Genomic DNA, 18,140 nt, shown 5'->3' with positions numbered 1-18,140 from the left:
AATTAGAGCCAACACCTTGTTTCGCAGCTGCAGGTAACACCGAGCCACGTTCTCAGCTACACGGAGCTGAAAATAGGCAGAACACGGGCCACCGAGAGAGATTCCCAAATCTCACACTGCGGCCCCCGATTTGGGGCAATTGTTTCTGTTCTGAAAGCATCCGCAAAGCCAGAGGAGAGCAACCCGCTGTGGCCGCGCTGCCGCAGGCTTCATCCCACCCTCTACCCCGGCCACCCTGCAGCTTTTCAGCGCTTCCTGCTCCGTTACTTGGCATGCCGTCACGCGAGAGCAAGGCTGGGAAAGGCACAACCTTCCTGCAAGGCCCCGAGCGCGGGTTTGCACCCAGGTTGGGGAGGAGCGTGTGTGCCCAGCGGCACCGGCTGCTGACACCTGCTGCCAGCCACCAGCGGGGACACGCTGCCTCGCAGGAGCCCTGCCTTGTTATTTCCCAGCATCTCAAAAGGACCATTTCTTTTCCTTCAGAACGGGGGTTTCAGCAGGTGCTCTTGACGAGCTAATTCTTGCATCCTCTACAATCCTAAATCCTTTGTGTTTTAGCCTTTCTGTTAATTTGACTCAGCGACAGTAACACAACGGCGTCCACACGCTCGGATTTTTGCAAAAGGTGCGAATGCGAGAGGGCGGGGAGAACAGCAACAGCAGCACTTTGGGCGAGATTTCACGGCGAGGTGTTGATTAGCAGATTTTGGAAGAGCTCAGCTCACTCCTTTATGTGAGCCCAAGTTAAAAACCAATTTAAGCACAAAACCAGTTTAAGCTAAAGGCGGAGCAGGGAGCGGAGACTCGGCCTCCGTGCTCCCCGCAAAGGCAGAATCGCCGCTCCACGTCCCCAGGAAGGTGCTCCAGGCTGATGGCAGCTCTCAAAGAGAGAGTTTGTTTTCCCTCGCTGCCGCCCAGGTTTGGCTTTTGACAAAACATCCCCTTTGTGACTCAAATGCTTTGGAGAAACTCTGTATCCAAATTCTCTCCTCAAGGGCTTACAGCACTGGGAGTGGGAGATACAGATTTTATTGCTATTTTTTTCACTAATTACGATTACTCCAAGAGCAACAGGTACAAGGCTCAGCACTGGGGGCTGGCCCTGTTCGTAACCTCTTTGCAGTGTCCCAAACAGATGATTTTTTTGCTTCATCCTACCCAGGGAACAAACCACCCAGTTAAACCAATGGGCTCTACTCGTGCTGGGGTACCACAGGCCAGCCCAGCTGCTGAGCAGGGAACAAAACTGTCCCCGGGACACAACTGGTGGCACAGTTCACCTCCAGAGACGGGACAGGCCCGACAAGCCTAATGAGGCACAGACGCAAGAGACCGATAACAGACCACGCGCACCCCGTTGGGTTTTGTCCTTGCCCTTCCCGACGCAGGATGTGTGTGTGGCAGCAGCGCTCAGCTTTAACCATCCCTGCTGCCATGCAAGCTCGGAGCAGGCATGAAGAGGGAACACAGGACGCGGTGAAACGCAGCTGCAGTAACAGCCCGAAGCTTTGAACCGTCTGTAGATTTTGCGAGACCGAGAGGAGAGGTGTTAACCGGGGGAAAGCAGAGCGCGGGAGGAGACAGGCTCCCACGGGCAGTGGGAAGCTGTCCCAGCAAGACAACCGGTAGCAAACTGCAGGAGAGGGGTCAGGCAGCCTTGGCCAGAGGTAGCCACGGCAGCGTGCTCCCGCTGCCTGCTCTTGTGAAGATCCGCCCTAGCGAAGGGGAGGTAAAACGGTTTCGTGAGTCAGTACAGACACCACGGAGGCGATTTATAATCATCACTCACTCAGTGCAGGTGGCACAAATTTATATAGATGCCAATAGCTGCAGAGCCTCTGCCCTGTTCCTCTTCCTTGGGCTCTCCTGTGACACACCTCCACAAGCGGGATCACTATCCTGAATGAGAAGCCTAGAAAAAAGGCTATTGCACATGGTGACAAGTGGTTTCTTCTTTCAGACCTCAGGGCAGTGGGGGCTCAGCCTTTCCGTAGCTTTCCGGTGAGCTGTAAGATGTGACCAGCTGCAGGGATCATTAGAAACCTAAAATACATTTCCAAAACTAAATTTTACTATTGCATCCTAACAACTCATCCCTGCCAAACAGCTATGGCTATTTCCCTTCTCAATTCTTCTGTTACCTAGTCCTGCACTGACAGCTTATGCACGAAGTAATCCTCTGCCCAGAACACCCTGCAGTCTTTAAGATTATTTCAGCATGATTTACAGAAACGGTGAATGGATCTACAGCTCAGGACTGCTTACTCTCCAAAAGGAAACGAGAAGGGCAGCTGCAGTCGTTCTGTAAGAGAAGACCAGTTCACTTGCTGGGCTCTAGGAGTCAGTCTGCAACGGCAAAGCCCAGGGACACCCCAGGGCAATGAGGCTGCACTCAGCCAGGCAGTAACGAAGAATGTGGCAGGGCTCATACCGGGCAAGATGCAAAATCTTTATTCCAGTTCCGAATTGGAAAAAACATCACCTCCACAGCTCACCGTTTGACAGTTCAGTCAGCACAGGGAGAGGTCACGCTTGCCCAGCGGAGGCACAGACTTAGAGGAAACAGTCCTTTAGGCACTTCGAGAGGAAGCTCAGCTTCAAAGTAGAAACACTGAACAGTTTGGCTTAAATTTTTAATATAAAAACTCACTAAAAATGCTAAAATGTGACAAACCATTGGAAATACCGTGACAAACATTCACCCTTACGCAGTAAAAAACAAAACAAACCCAAACTGGCAAGAAGCTTTGAAATGCATGTTTTCTTCTTCCTCCTGGCACATTGGACCATCATCTACTTAAAACGTTCATCTAAAAAAATCCATGGCACCTTCACCTCGTACTTCAGTGCAAGAGGCTACTCTCGATGGACCAGCACAAATAAACCCAGTAAAAAGAGGACTGCATACTGGAAGAAAAAGAAGAGAGGACACAGGAGTGCACATTCACATCTAAAGATGCAGTAACAGCAGCGAACGTACAGGACAAACGGTTCCGCCTGCACGTATAAAGTTCTCATGAAGTCATTTTAGCTGGGGTGGGAGAAGCAGGCAGAAAATGAAAGAGCTCTTACCTTAAATTTTGGATAATCATTCATTAAGATAGTCACTATTCCAATATAGGGCACAAATCTAGAAGAATAAAAGTTTTATTAAAACAAACAGTACCGAGGGGTGCGCACGGGAGGAGCCCTGCCCTGGTACTTGTACAAAGGAGAAGCCACTCAAGCATGCTCAGGGCGACGGTCAACAGGGAAGCCGTGGCAGTGGAGGCTGAGTAAAAGCAGGCCAGAAGGTGTTTTAGCCTCTGCCTTCTTCAGATCTTGCTTGCCTGCAAAGACTGTGCCTCGCCAAATCATTTCGATGGCAATTCTGCTCATGCCTGAGTGTGCACTGCCTTTGCCTCGGTGTCCATCCAGCAGCAAAACCTCAGGATGCAGCTCACGGCTGGATCCCTTCGCTTAAGCCAAGCTAAGAGCTGAGCGACCTTTGTTTTTTAACTCTCCACAGTACCTTTTTCAAACGCTTTCAGGCAGGTCACAAACACCCGGCAGGGAGAGTTCAGGAGGAGAAGGGGGATTAACAGATGGCACTGGGGGAGGGCAGTGTAAAAAGCCACATCTTTTTCAACTTCACTTACCCTCTCGCTCGTCCCACTACGTCCTTTTTCTCCAACCAGTGCTGGCCTCGTTTGTACAGCCCTCTGTCATCAACGGCGTTATTGTCTCCCTTTGTCAAAAATTTGATGTCACCATTTTGCCTAGCAAAGACAAGACAGCCGGGTAAGTCAGAGAAAAAGAACTTCATAAAAGCTGTTCTAGAGCAAGCGCGTAGAGACTAACACAAAGGTATGAGAAGCAATCAGGTCCTAAACATTCGAACAGGCTGAAAAAGGGAAACTACGTCAAATGCGGTGGAAAGCAGACAGCTTGAAAAAAAAACCAAAAAAACAACAAAAAAAAAAATCCAGCCAATGAAAGAATGAATTCTGGCCCCAGCCAAGCTTTCTGGCAGAGTTTAAGAACAGAACCAGTAGAATGAGCTACTTCTAGCGAGAGTGCAGCTATCGCCTCTTTGCTTTTGACCTCTTTCATGTTGATGCTTGTCTTGCTTCATATACAAATGTGGGGTTCTGGGTACTACCACCCAAAATGGGACTTTGGGGTTAAAGCATACGGTTCTACTCAGTAGTGGTCAGAAGCAAGCTGAAACTTAGAAATTATTAGGAAAGGGGGACAGAACAAAACAAACAATACCATTATGATACTGCATGAACTCACGATGTGCCTACATCTTGAATGCTCTGTGCAGTTCTGAACCCCCTACATCCTTTTTTGAAATGGAGAGAAGAACTGGCAAAGGTTCAGAAATGGATAACAAGGTCTGGCACCACTTCCATACAAGAAACAACAGACCAGGACTCTTCAGCCTGGAAAAGACAGAACTGATGGGAGATATGACGGTAGTCCAACACAAATGACACAGACAGCAACAATCAGTTTTTCACTGCCACTTCCGATACAAGACCCAGAGAGCATCAAACGAAATTCAGAGGTTAACAGGTTAAAACAAGCCAGAGAAGGTGCTATGCTTAACTCACACACTGCAAACCAAATCGTGTCTCTCTGGAAGGATATTTCAGATGCCAAAATATTGTATCAGTTCAAAAAGCTACTGGGTTCTCCATGTGAAAAAGAAAAGGGGCTATTAATACTATGAACGGTCACTTTGTGCCTGAAATCCTAATTTTGCAGAAATTATCGCTACATACTCTCTCTAGTCTTTAATTTGCCCTGGGGCTGGTCATAAACACGATCCTGGAGCATCTGAATCTTTGCTTTGACCTGGAAACAGCTGCTGCTCTGCCCTAGCTTTATGTGTACATGTTACGCACCCTTCCCCAGTCATTTCCATTCAGCTCGCTGGACAGCCAGCAATGCCTGCTTAGCAGCAGCGCTTTGTGCCACTACTCGGGATTGGCCAGTCACTCTCCCTGTGGCATCTCAAGGCAGATGCTGAGCAGGAGCGTTCTTGTAGCTTGATTCTGTCGGCTTGCTCACAGAAATGACAGATCAAACACAACTCGGTAAAGCATGCCGAAGATCCTCAGAGCTCATGCTGTTTTCATCATGCCTGAATGCCAACGTGTGTTACTTGGCTTGCAAGGAAAAAAAAAAACCAGGAGAAAAAAAAGAACGGATCTTTCTTCAAAGCACATTTGGCTCACAGTGCCGGAACGGCAGACATTCTAAGAGCTTACAGATTGTCTGGAAAAAGATGAAGATACCCAAAGGTGTAGATAATGTAGTTTCATCTCTGAAGACCAATGGTGCGGGAGCGCACCACCTTATTGAGCAGATTCAGTGCTCTGTCATGAGCCAGCAGGAGAAGCCCGCAGCACAGTTGCTCTGCTGTCGCAGGTGAATGCAATCTGGTCTGGCTGTCCTGCACCAAAACCACTAAGTAAATTCTGACCACAAACTCTGTGTTTAGTGATAAAGAATGAACTCAATTCCACTCTGAAGAAAGAAGCAAAGGCTAGGAAGTAAAAAAACATTCTCCTGCTGAAACAATACCAATGTGAACCAGAGCCTGAGTTGCCACAGAAGCACAGAGAACAGGGTTTCTTTTTTCCTTCACTTTGTGACTCCTGTCAGCTTTCACAGAGACTTTTCATAGTTTTCACTCAGTCCATAACTACAGGAAGAAATGGGAAACTCTGGCCGTTCAGAGGACACTCTTGAATTCCAAACTGGCACCAGAAAAACATTCTTCAACTAGTGAGAGAAGCAACTGATACCTCAGAGTCCTGCCTTCAGCGCCCAGCTTCAGGTCACAGTATGTATTTTTCAGTTTTATCTTTCCTAACATAAAGATCAAGTTTGTGTCTGGTTGTTTTATTGAAATGAAACCTAAAATACTGGAGAATGGCTTTACTTCACAGAATCTAGGATTGGCACTATGGTTCTGTTACAGTAAAAAAAAAAAAAAGTGCTGAGATAGAGCCAGGCTAAAAAAAGAAGGGTGGGGAATATCTGGAGATGAACTGCTGCACAGAAGGCACATTTCTGCTTCTCCTGCCCGTAGACTGGCTGAGAGCGAAGCCCTGATCTTTCTTGCCTAATCAGCCCAAGCAGCAGCACCGGAGCCCAGCTGAGCCTTTAGCATGCAACACGAGAGAAAGTAACTAGCACTTCACTTAAAAGAGTTCCCAAGACATCACAAAAAGCGCACGTGCGATGTTAGACAGCAAATTCACCAAAGATACTGACCTAATTTTTAAATTAGTGGTATCAAAGAACACTACTTTGAAAATGGACATTGTCAAATGTTTTTGATATGGAACAAATCGGAACAGCAAAGAATCTGCTCTGTCTACTGGGAGAGGTGCCACTCTCTCATAGCCAGGATTTCAGCTGGACTACTTATGTGCACAAAGCTGGTCGACCTTCATGATGGGCCAGACAAATGGTCTGGATGTCCCAACACCTGTGGCTGCTACAAATGCCTGGGGGAAGGGACCACCTCTACCCCATCGACCTCAGTTGACTAGAGCAATCCTCAAGTGCCACCTTTCCATATGACTCAAGTGACTGACTTAACCTTGGAACCGGTCTCTGAGCCCTGGTTGAGCTCCAGTTCATTCATATTGCAGCAGGCATTTACTCAGCAGAAACAGATGCTGGGACCCCATCCAAACCTTGTCCTCTCAGAGCTGGCTTGGAGAACCAGGGATTCAGTTCAAGATTTAGTTTCACTCAAATGCCTCACGAGGATGACTGGTATCCCCGCTGACTGGCCTGGAGCAGCCACATTTCCACCTTCCCCGACCAGCAAAATTGGAAAGCTCACGGCTGCAGAGGAAGCCTTGCTTGGAAAACTAAACCCTGACCAGCAATCAGATTGGAGTGACCAGGCTTTATTCCTTCAGACATGCAGCCTGCTAAACGTTTCCAGAATGAACAGTACATGGAGAGTGCAGTGCATACAGAGACTCCGTGTGTAACACCGCAACACTTCCTACAGAGAAGAAAAGTCCTGCCTCTGCACGAGAGCAGGAACCAGGAGCACAAAGACGAGCTTTAAAATAACGCACGCTACATACAAAAAACCCTTCTTCCATAATTGTGCCTCTACAAACGAGAGTCACTTCACACAGGCAAATACAGCCACACCTACAGGAGACGACGCAGCACCATTACGTAGCAGCTTGGGATGGAAATGACAGTACAGGAGACATTAAGTGACATGGGGCGTCCAGGACAACAGCAGACTCCCCAGCTTGTGAAATCTGCTGGATGACCTTTACCAGTAAACCAAAAAGGGCAGATTTCATCTGTCTGAAAGGGCCTTTGTTACCTCTTCCTACAGCACCTGGATTTCTGTTGCTGGTGTCCCACCCACTCATTTACCCAGGGAGATGAGAAAAAATTTAGCTAAACAGCTGCAGTACAATCCCCCAAATTCTCGACATACTTCTCATGAATTTTCAGGACGCGATGGACTATAGGAATCTCCCTTCCTTCTATCCTAAAGACCACGATTTCTCCCACTCTGATTGGATCTTCAATTCGGTTCGTGAGGAACAGGAGATCTCCTCTGTGAAACGCAGGCTCCATGCTTCCACTGAAAAAGAGAAGAGGGGCAATTGAACAATATTTAAACACTTGGAAGCAGGTTTCAGAGTTTATAGTCCTTTAAGAAAAATCTGACAATAACCTCAAGGAAAAGCTCCTAAAAAATCCACGTGGACTTGGAGACCGGGCATGTCTAACCTCTACTGCATTCCATCACCACACGACCGGCACTTCAGATTTGTTGGGAAAAGCACAGCGCCAGCAGCGGGTGTTAAAAGCACACCAGACAGGGAAAGCCGCCTGCTTTCTTAACAACAACAAGGCTCATGACAAGCAGTATCTTCCCGACTTCTGAGCTCTCCATTGGAAGGGCTACATTGGCAGCATGGCAGTGGTGAGAAGCTTTATGTCATTTGTTTTTATTTTTCACAGGTAGATAGATCATCCTCACGAACAAAGCACCGAAAGCATACAGGCTCTTGCATTCCCATCTGGAACAGACAGACGGGCGTGCTAAAAATTTGTTATTGTGATTCATCACTTTGCTTAACGATCTCATTTCAGGCACCGCTACTGAAGTTATTTTTCTCCTCTCTTGTAAATGGCAATTGTTACAAAATACTTAACCTTCTTAATTCCGGATAAATAATGCAGTGCAAAACAAAATGATGAACTTTAAGTACCGCATATATTTGTGTTTTATCTCGAGACAGTGCAGAAGCTGCTATTCAGAATAGAAGATCACATCGCTGAAGAAGGGATGTGACCTAATGGCCCCTGTCTTACTCACTGGGAGGAACAGCGTGAAACATCTCCCCTGGACTTCACAGATCCGTCAGGAGGGAATGGCAATGCCACTCGGTTTTATTTTGTGGGAGTTCTGTTAAATGGCATGCGGTAATGAACGCTGATGCAGAAACACACAGAAAGGCCACCGTGGCCACAGAACAGCCTCATGCAATATCTAGGCGGCATCTGACAGTGCCAGCATATGATGGCTGCCCAAGAACTCTGGCCACAGGAATTTGTCCCAGGCACCAGGACGTGGGAGTAATGCTGGTGACAACCACTGCACAGCACTTCCACAAGAGCAAGAGGCAACACCTAAATCCTATCCAGCTACAGAGTGACATCCCTTACTTTCAGCCATGCGTATAAAAGGGTACAGCTGCATCTCTCCTTTTTCTGGCCATGTCACAGGTCACTAGAAGGCCCGGAAAAAAACAAGCAGCTGTGACAAAAGAGTTAGCGGATACTTTTAAGGATGCAACATACACATAATAACGCTCACTGGGCCTTTCAGTAAGCCACTTCCCATTTAAAAAAAATCCAGCAACTCCTTTTTGCTATACGAGTTCATTTGCCGGCATCTCAAAGACTTCCACTTCCTTTTTGATAACTGACACTCGCCACAGACTTCACTGTTCTCGTAGCAGCAATGAGACACGCGGACAGGCAGGGCAGGAGGTGCCAGCGCACCGCCATGTTCCGCTGCCACAGCTTCCACTACAGGAAGTGCCATTAGCCTGGCTGAGAAGAGGAGCTCTGCCACAGACATTGCTTCTACACTGGGACGATGTGCGCGAGCAACGGGTCCATCACCCCCTGCTTCAAGGCCTTCCCTTTTCAAGTCTTTCACCCGCACCCCTGAGTGTCTCCAGGGGGTTTGGTATGATCCAGAAGCACCTGGGTTGCGCTCTCGCCATGTTTCTTTGAAGCCCTTCCTCAGGACCTCTCCAACGCACAGGCTGAGACAGGCCGAAGAGCGAGACGCCGTTTTTCGTGGGGCTGCCAGCCCCACTTACCTCCTTCCTCTTCCCCCATTGTTCCTCCGCGCTACAGGACAGCAGCAGTTCTACGGGAGCCTCTCGGCGCCCGGGGACGCGGCGGGAGCCTCCCGCTGCCCCGTCCCCCTGGCAAACCTCCGCCGGCGGCCGCAGCCCCGCCGTGGCGGGCCCGACCGGTTCCCCGGGCCCGGCGGGGTTCTCCCCCCCTCACCTTCCCCCCCGCGGCGGAATTTACCTCAGCACTACCACGATGGGGCTCTCGCTGCCCGTCACCACCATCAGCCCCTTCCAGATCATGAGGGCGGAGGAGACGATCATGCCGAAGTTCAGCACCTGGTAGTACAGCTGGAGGGGGGGGGAGGAATCGGTCAGGCCCCGCCGCCCGGGGCCGCGCAGGGCAGACCCCGCCCGACCGACCCCCCCGCCCCGGGCCCGCCTCGACCCCCCTCCACTGCCCCGCCCCGGCTCGGCACCTGCCGCTTGTTCATGCGCCGCACATCGTCCAGAAAATCCAGCGACAGCATCGCCGGCACCGACGGCGGCGGCACCACCGCCCGCCCGGCCCCGCTTCCGGCCCCGCTTCCGCCCGCCGCCCCGCCGCTTCCGGCCACGCCCCTTCCGGGGGGGGCGCGGCCATAGTGGCCTGAGGAAGGAACGACGCCCAGGCAGGCCCCCGTGGATGCGTTTATTTGCGATACTTTGAAGTAAACATCATAGCAAGGCACGAACGCCGCTGCGGGTTAAATAGAGGGGTGGTGGCTCGGGAGCGCCCCCCGCTATCCTTCACTCCAGGCAGGCCGCCCGGGCACGCGCCCCCGGGCCAACGCACGCCCCGCCAGAAATAGAGTCCAAACGGGTCGTATCAAAACACGTCGAGACGAGAAGGTGAGCGATCCGAATGCAATAAGATAAATAGTTCTTAAATTATTTAAACATCGTCATAGTAAACAATAACGAGCAGGGTTCTGGCTCAACATAATAATAATAATAATAAAAAAAATAATGGTATAGAAGATAATTATATTACACGAAGCGCATGTGTGACGGGGGAACGAGTGAGGGAAGAGGGAGTCAATATGACTGCATGGAAAGAAGCATCTCCCCAGGTGAGGCCGAGCGGCTGTGGGAGGAGAGCGAGGGACGCCGGCCCAGACGCACCAAGGAACGCCACTGCCTCCGCACACCCGCCTCTGCTGCAGCACCTCAGCACCAGCCCCTCGGGAGCACTGGGACGGTTTCCCCATCTGGGGATGGTGCCAACACAGCTCTGCCCGAGCTCCCTGCCAAGATGAGCCACCAAGCACCAGGCCCAGCTGCACCCACCCTAGGACGGCTTCCAGCAGCGCAGCTCCACGGACAGGCAGCCACCAGGTCCCTGAGGGGCAGCAGGCCCTCCTTAACGCAACGCATGGCCTTGAGCTGCGCTCACCCGAGACGGCAGGGGCTACAGAACTCTCTTTCGGGATGATTCAGGTCCAAGAAATTTCGTTAAATTGCCTTTTGGAAAACAAGGTTGTTATTCGGGCAGTTAAAGAAAACTCAGCACAACTTACAGCTTGAACCTGTCCCGTGTAACACAGAAGATCCCAGATCGGCCAGCACGGTCCTGACAAGCGTGTTTTGCTGAGACGGCGTTATGAGTTAAAATGAGTAAAACAAAGGCAGGATGGGAAGAGAAAAAAGAAGCCATAAATAGAAGGAGAAAGAAAGCGAGATAGGGAAGGCAAGCCTGGGGCTCCGGGCAGAGACTGAGGCAGTGCACACTTGAAGGAAGAGAGCTCATCTTATGGAAACTGCAGCTGAAGAAAGTGCTCCTTGATCCTCAGGAGTTGGACAAGCTTCAGCGAGGATTCTCGCCCTGCTTTCCCTTTTCACCTCTCTGGGCTGGCAGAGAGTTAGTGCTCAGGATGCAATGTCAGGGTTTTTTTCTTTTTTTAAATTTCCCTTACAAATAGAAGTTAACGGAAAGCAATGTCCATCCCAAGAAATCAACAGAATATTTCAAAGATTCACCCCATCCCCACCCCGTATTTTGAGTAAAAAACTCCCAACAAAAACACCCTGACCAACCAAAAGGGGTTTTTTGTTTTTAAGTCTTAAGAGACTTTGAGTGATTGTTCTGCGAGGTGCTATTAGGACCCTCCACGCCACACGTCTGACTGTGTTCACAAAGAGCTGAGTCACTTTTGCACTCTTTGCATTTCAGGTTTTCTTCTTCCGCTGTAGTGTTCATCTCGCCATTATACCCCTCATGTCCGTTCTCACTCATCTCCCTTTGTAACTTCTGCCTTTCATCTTCCTCCTCCTCCTCCTCCTCCTCCTCCTCTTCCTCCTCCTCCTCATCATCATCTTTTACTTTATGAACAATGAAGAGGTGTCTGTTGAGAGAGATGTGAGAGGTGTAGCACAAGCCGCAGAACAAGCACTGGTAGGTGGAGCTGTCTGTCTTGTGCCGAGGTATGTGTTCCTGAAACTCAGTACTGATGTCTGTCGCGAATCCGCATTTAGCGCATTTCCAGTGCGCTTTCAGTTTTTTGGCTGGCGGCGCGTCTGAACCCGCAGCGGTCTCTGCCTGACCCAGCTCATCCGTTGCCATCCTCTTTGGAGATCTTGCCTTAAAAAAAGAAACAAGATTAAAAAGTTACTTTATTGTTCGAGACCATGGAAGAGTTAAGTGCTAAATTCCACACGCGTATCTGAAGGCACCCGAGGGTGAATACACATTGGTATTTGATACAAACTAAAGGAAGCCATGCCTAGGGACTCCTCTTGCATTGCCTCTCCTACCAGGACCCAGACGCCTCGCTCCAACATGCAGGATCTCAACCGCCATCCTGCGGCGTGAGATGGGAGACCTGGGAGGGGTTGGCTGGGCAGAAACGTGATGGGGAAAGAGAATGTGAACTTGGTGTGGGAGGGAGGAGCCTCCAGAGCAGGTACAGCTCAGGGACACGGGGACGGTCATTATCCCAGGCAACGCTTCTTGGATTTAACTCTGAACGTTTTGCCCTCCACTCAGGCTTTTTCTTCATGGCATCTCTCTTTAACTCATCCCTTCTGTCTTATAATCCCGCAGCGTGCTTCTCCTCCTGTGGGGACGGCTCGCTTGCCTATGTCCCTTCATGTGATTTTGTTATCTCCTTATCCAGCAGCACTGAGTGGTCTTTGTTTAGGATACAGCTTATAGGCTTGTATTTGCAGACCCAGCTGGAGCCATGTGAAGCCACATCTGCCCCCATTTAGCCGGGTGCCCCGGTATGTCGGCTCTGCGTGCGGGAAGCAGCCACCAGCTCAGGGAAGGGAATTCTTGAGTTACCCCAGGTTTCCTTACCACGTAAATACATAGGGGGAGTCAGTCTTGGCTGCGATCCCTCAATGCTAGGGTATAGACGAACGATAAATTGCAGTGATACCAAAAACGTATGTCTATTTTTAAAGTAAACGGAGCAAAGAAACCCAATCAGCCAAGCCTCCATTCCAAACCAACCCGAAATAAAGTTAGTTGAACGGTTGCATTTGCTGAAAAACATTACACAATCCTACTTAGGCAGAATGCAGTTCTTATAGGTAATGGATCTAATAAGTATTTTAAAACAGAAAAAAAATCTTTTGTAACTAGAAGAAAAAACAAGGGAGGGAGAGGAAAAATGTACCAGGCTCATGAACAGAGTGGCAGGGGAAAACAAGGGTAATAACAAACCTAAATTAGACCTGGTTACAAAGTAGAGTGAAAAAAGGCGAGGAAAACACAGGGCCACACGTTCAAAAATATCTTGAAAAATGCAAGACACGTTGCCCTGGTGCTGCTGCAGCTTGGCTGCACTTTCGGTTCTGATCCCGACACCGCCAGAGAGGAGCAAACTGGCTGGAGCTGAGAGGAGGGGAAGGAAATCTGCCGTGTGGACGAGAGGGCTTGACATAACACCCCAAGTGAACGGCTACTCGCCAGGTGCATTTATTTTTCAATGAAAATATGTCAGTTACTTCTGCTGTGTCTCTCTCTGGAGCTTTTGCTTTGGCCATCTGGGATAAGTCTGGGTTTTTGATGCCATGCATGAGGCTGATGTGATTCTCCAGCATGAACGGCTGAGGAAATGTCTGATTTTCATCTGTGCAGTACCTTAGAAATACAAAAAGGAAGAAAATTTATTAGAGGAAATGTCCAGCTGCTCGTTTCCATCCAAACAGCTCTTCATTATGTGCCAAACCAATGGGTACCATTGGAGACACGCTGGTGAGTAATGCACTATTAGATTACCAAAATATGCAGCAAATCATCACTTTAATAATAGAGCATTACCCCCGAGAGAAATCTAGAATAGTTTAGTTTACCACAGTAAGCATGAATGAGAATGAAAGTAGGGCACGTCTTATTTACAGTACTAAATAAATACAGGGACTGGCGGAGATTAGGCCCACTGTGCTAGATGCTACACAAGCACAAGATAAATAATCAAGATGGAAAATGCATGGGGGAAAAACGACTCTCAGATGAGACACCTACACACAGAGGGCCCTGCTCATGACTCGCTAACACCGAGGAGGCCTGCAGCAGAAGGGGGTTCTGCACCTAGCGCTCCCAAGCACCCAGCATCCCACCCACAAGACCACGTGTATCACAGAATCATAGAATTGTCAAGGTTGGAAGGGTCCTTTAAGATCATAGAGTCCAACCATCAACCCAACACTGCCAAAGCCACCACTAACCCATGTCAGTCAGCACCACGTCTGCCCGGCTTTTAAATGTCTCCAGGGATGGTGATTCCACCGCTTCCCTGGGCAGCCTGTTCCAAAGTTTGATAACCCTTTTGGTGAAGAAATTTCCCCTAATACCCATCCTAAACCTCCCCTGGCGCAACTTGAGGCTGTTTCCCCTTGTCCTACCAAGACAAGATCATAACAGACTTTAAAATTCTTACAAAAATGCTGAACTTCCAACTTTGATAACAATAACCTAGGCAGAAGCACTCACAAACGCAACATTCATGCACAACTATTCATATTAAATCTTTGTAGGATAGAAGAGCTACCAGAGACCATGGCTGACGTTTCAAAAGGAGATGTGAAGGGGGTGTGCTATCTGTTAGCCTTCACTCCCGGATGACCGAGGTCTACTGGAAGTAAGTGCCAGGACTTGCAGACACACAAACCACCCCCCTGCAGCACGGTGAAGTACACAGAGGTCTCTTAGCAATTGGGGAAACCCACGATTAACTTTGTACTCTGCTGCTGCCAGCCAGTGTGACACAGGGAAGGTCCATTGGCTACACGTCGACCCCGGTAATGAGGCAAGTAACAGCCCCGCTTCTCTGAAATGCACAAATTGCAGTCGAAATGTAGGGATGAAAAGCAACAAAGAGGAGATGAAGTGTCCCTGGGCAACAAAGCCATCTTTTAAAATGAGAGAAGAAGATTCCTACTGATCTTCCAGTAACTAGATGGAAATTAAACAACAGTCAGTAATGATGTGAAAATGCAGATGTGCTCATTGAGTACTTCTGGTTTTTAACAGGAACTGCTTAGATGATAAATCAATATTTAATAAGGATGGATTTTTTTCTCCCTCATGGAGGAAAGATGAGAGGTTATTAAGTGGTATTTATCAAAAATAAACATGTTGAAAATCAAGCGTTCCAGACAGTTTGTACTTAAGACTTGGAAAATAAGAGCAAGTTCCCATAACAATAACCAAGTGAATTATGAAAGAAAATACACAAAACATCACAATATTTTGCAATTTGTCCTGATTTAGATTTTTTTTTCACATGAGGAGAGAAAGATGCTTTTCTAACCTGAATTACTCTAGTGGCAGGAGAGTATTCAAGCAAGTCCTCCATCACTGGTTTCTCCCTATGAATTTATCAGAAGGCAGAGACCTAAGCAGGGCAGGGGGAGAAGGGGAAACCACAGTTTGAAATGTTAGAAGCCAGAGGGAGGTCACCTACAAGGCAGCATGCTGGAGTCACAAAAATACTCAATTATTGGATCAATGACAAATTTTACTCGTGCTTCACGGGGCAATCCAGGAGCAGAGGGTTAGAGGAAGTTAAGGCACCAAAGCCCCCAAAGGGAAAACAGGGGAGACCGATACAAACTGCCTGACACCAGCACCCAAGGGAAAAGAAAAGGAGCAGCGGTGATGTGATGCCTTACAGAGCACAGAAAGGAGCTGAGGAGGAATTCAAAGAGATGGAAGGATTTGCAAGTGGCAGAGAGATGATTTTTAGAACAGCAGTCTGGACAAACTAAAAGAGATCAAAGAGGAGATGGGACAGAAGACCTTGGATGCAAACAAAGATGCTGGGACAAGTGTTTCAAGGAAGAGGTTTCATTTGAAGAGTGTTTTCAGTAAGTCTGCCGCTACAATGATTAAAGAGAGACAACGAATGTCCGATTAAGACTTCATCAACAGATTTTGAGAAGGAGGAACTGAAGCTTGAGAATTAAACACAACCACAGTTCACTTGAATCTGTAGCTGGGTCTTCTTTGCTGTGAATACGGCCTGACCATGGAGCCTTGGGTGAAGCTGTGGATCCACAACCGTGAGTCATTCTGAAAAGTTACAGAAAAAGTGCACTCCAGGGCCTGTATAAGCTAATGCACACAATAAGCCAGCACGGTGAGGTATTTCTATACAAATCCTTCTTCACAGCTAGGCCTTACGTTCACTTTGATTCTGACACAGTCCACTTTTTCAAAGTTTTCAGTTTTCAACAACTGATCCAGAGAGAAAAGATTTATACAAATCAGGTGCACGTAACTCCAAAGACCATGACCCACAAACTTAAAGCAGAATGAAACATACTGGGAATCAACATTTCATCTCCTCCAGAGGTTCCGAGTCAGCACAGTTACAAGAAATGGAAAGTTTAGAAGTCCTGGATGAAAAATGCCTCAGGAATGCATTCCTATCAGGGCCCAGCGGTGATGCCAATACTTTATCCATTTCCTAAAAGCTATTGTGGCTCACTTGGCAGTCTAAAGAAATAAAGTGCACGCGGAATGTACTCTTCCAAGACAGGCTTTTAGTAACTTAAGTGCAGTAAAGGGACAGCACACTCTTCAGAAACACTTGCATTAAACCAAAATTTTAGTTAAACAAAAAAAAAAAAACCAAACCCAACCTACAACACTGGAACTTCCCTTCCAATACAAATGTGCTTTAATTCTGTTTCGGAAGGATGTCTCGGAATGAGACAGAAAGCCAGTCTGCACAGTCGCTCGGCGTACGACTTATTGTGCAACAGTAGATGAGAATGTGGCAGTTTTGTAAGCACTGGGCTTTGTCCTGAGCTGAGACTGTATTCACAGTTAAAATACATTCACCAGCAACGACTTTTTTTCACTGCTGATTTACATAGCTCATCTGATGTCTCCAAATCCATTTTCCAACTTTAAGGTGCATCTTCCCAAGCAAATCCAGCAGGCTTACTTCTCCATTACCCTGCAGGTTGTGCAGTCAGTTCTGCCTGTGTAAAGTGGCGTCGGGATCTAGTGCCCTGGTTCGTTAGGATTTCACACCCCTTTTGTACCCTGCTTTCATGGGGAGGGCACAAGAGTGATGCACGACTACACCAACCGTGGTGTTGGTGTATTGGCCCAACACTTGATTGGCTGTTCCACAAGGGTGCGCAATATAATCCTCATTTTGCACCTGCAGATCTCAAATCAAACCTTACCCTAAGTTTCCAAAGGGCACTGTGCAGTCAAAAGCAAGGACTTATTTTAGACAGCAAGTCTCTCACGTTTAATATATTCTTCTTCTCACTCTCCCTCAGTAACTTATAGCCTGGAGCAGATAGGAGCAGATGTGATCTATTACAAAGGGCTTCCAAACTTGAAGGATTAGCCTGTCGTTGAAAACAAATTTGAAAAGTGGCGTTCAGTACGTACCAGCAAGTATAAACTTTCTTTGCTGTGTCGTGATTATTGCGGATGTGTCTGCGCAGACTGTTGGAGGCGTTAAATGAGCGTTCACACTGTCGACAGGGATATCTCTTCATAGACTAACAGAAGAACAGAAATACCTTTTAGTAACAGGGCGATGGAAGGCGCTGACTGGATTCTAACCCTCCCATGCTCTTCATCTGGTCCTTACCTCTCAGGTGCAAAAAATCCCTCTTCCACTGATAAAGATCACTAAGGTGTTGGGGTCCCAGTTATACTCAGCCCAACAGTTTTATAAGACCAACACTGGTCTTGTAAAAACCAGGACTAGTTAAAGCACATGCTTGATTTTTTTTTTATTTTTAATAGGAATTGCACTAGCTGCTTCTCCTGGGGGGTCATTTCCCTACAAGACCCTCTGCAGAATTAATTCAGTGGAAGGTCCCTTCAGGGATCCCAGTCCCACACAGGACCCCAGTGTGAAGTACAAGTCCACTTACCCTCCTCTCTCCTCGTAATTCAGCACAATAAAAGGGCAAGATGTTAAAGAGCATCACATAGTCCCGGCTGTTATCCATTTATCATATCCACGTCCCCCTACGCAACTCTGCCCTGTAACTAGCATCCTCCTTTTCCTACCCTCCTTTGTATAACCCGCATGCATTCCATTTAAATCTTCTTAGATTTTAATGAATATATATGTATTGAAATTAAATATTTGGCAAATTTCCTACTTCTACAGAATTCAAATGGGAAAATGCAGCCTTCACACCCTGCCCCCATCTCCTTCTCCTGATACTTATCAAGTGGGACAATCCAGCACTCCCCAAGTCAAGCCAGAAGGAATCAAAGATGATGATCCAGATTTCCACAGCCTCTGACCATGGGAC

At 48.0% G+C, this 18,140-nt stretch overlaps 2 protein-coding genes and 1 long non-coding RNA gene across 8 annotated transcripts in view; 1 reads left to right on the top strand and 2 right to left on the bottom strand.

The window, feature by feature from the left end:
- Positions 1–2,619: 2,619 nt before the first annotated feature.
- On the bottom strand, positions 2,620–9,968 carry SEC11A (SEC11 homolog A, signal peptidase complex subunit). Of its 4 annotated transcripts, XM_054215593.1 has the most exons (7): positions 9,836–9,968; positions 9,598–9,707; positions 7,475–7,624; positions 4,290–4,442; positions 3,639–3,758; positions 3,073–3,130; positions 2,620–2,907 (listed from the first exon to the last, which is right to left on the bottom strand). In XM_054215593.1, the coding sequence occupies exons 1-7, from the start codon at positions 9,884–9,886 to the stop codon at positions 2,857–2,859; spliced, it is 693 nt and encodes a 230-aa protein (XP_054071568.1). In that variant the 5' UTR covers positions 9,887–9,968; the 3' UTR covers positions 2,620–2,856. The 4 variants fall into 4 exon arrangements, with proteins under 4 accessions (XP_054071568.1, XP_054071565.1, XP_054071566.1 ...); XM_054215590.1 differs by lacking the exon at positions 4,290–4,442 and having other exon boundaries at positions 9,836–9,967; XM_054215591.1 differs by lacking the exons at positions 2,620–2,907; positions 3,073–3,130 and having other exon boundaries at positions 4,255–4,442.
- An 892-nt stretch (positions 9,969–10,860) lies between these two features.
- The window catches only part of ZNF592 (zinc finger protein 592), a 38,722-nt gene continuing 31,442 nt past the window's right edge, over positions 10,861–18,140 (bottom strand). For all 3 annotated transcript variants that reach the window (XM_054215587.1, XM_054215586.1, XM_054215589.1), the window contains 3 exons: positions 17,257–17,369; positions 13,347–13,482; positions 10,861–11,976 (listed from right to left, as the gene is read on the bottom strand). In XM_054215587.1, the coding sequence (XP_054071562.1) occupies positions 11,452–11,976; positions 13,347–13,482; positions 17,257–17,369 (774 nt within the window). In that variant the 3' untranslated portion in view covers positions 10,861–11,451. The remainder of the gene's footprint in view (positions 11,977–13,346; positions 13,483–17,256; positions 17,370–18,140) is intronic.
- LOC128915340 (uncharacterized) lies at positions 11,972–17,263 on the top strand. The gene is made up of 3 exons (XR_008468611.1): positions 11,972–13,311; positions 13,480–13,596; positions 14,379–17,263. It is a non-coding gene; the product is annotated as an uncharacterized LOC128915340 (long non-coding RNA).

The sequence above is a fragment of the Rissa tridactyla genome, chromosome 9 (assembly GCF_028500815.1).
Source record: "Rissa tridactyla isolate bRisTri1 chromosome 9, bRisTri1.patW.cur.20221130, whole genome shotgun sequence".
Taxonomy (NCBI): domain Eukaryota; kingdom Metazoa; phylum Chordata; class Aves; order Charadriiformes; family Laridae; genus Rissa; species Rissa tridactyla.
This window is presented reverse-complemented; position numbering and strand designations above follow the sequence as displayed.

Bases quoted from the DNA above. Each gene is read 5' to 3' on its own strand.
- SEC11A (XM_054215593.1), bottom strand. From the start codon at position 9,886: ATGCTGTCGCTGGATTTTCTGGACGATGTGCGGCGCATGAACAAGCGG. The intron at 9,708-9,835 runs GTGCCGAGCCGG...CCCCCCCTCCAG, and splicing joins GGCGCATGAACAAGCGGCAG to CTGTACTACCAGGTGCTGAA. The intron at 3,131-3,638 runs GTAAGTGAAGTT...TTATTCTTCTAG, and splicing joins GTAGTGGGACGAGCGAGAGG to ATTTGTGCCCTATATTGGAA.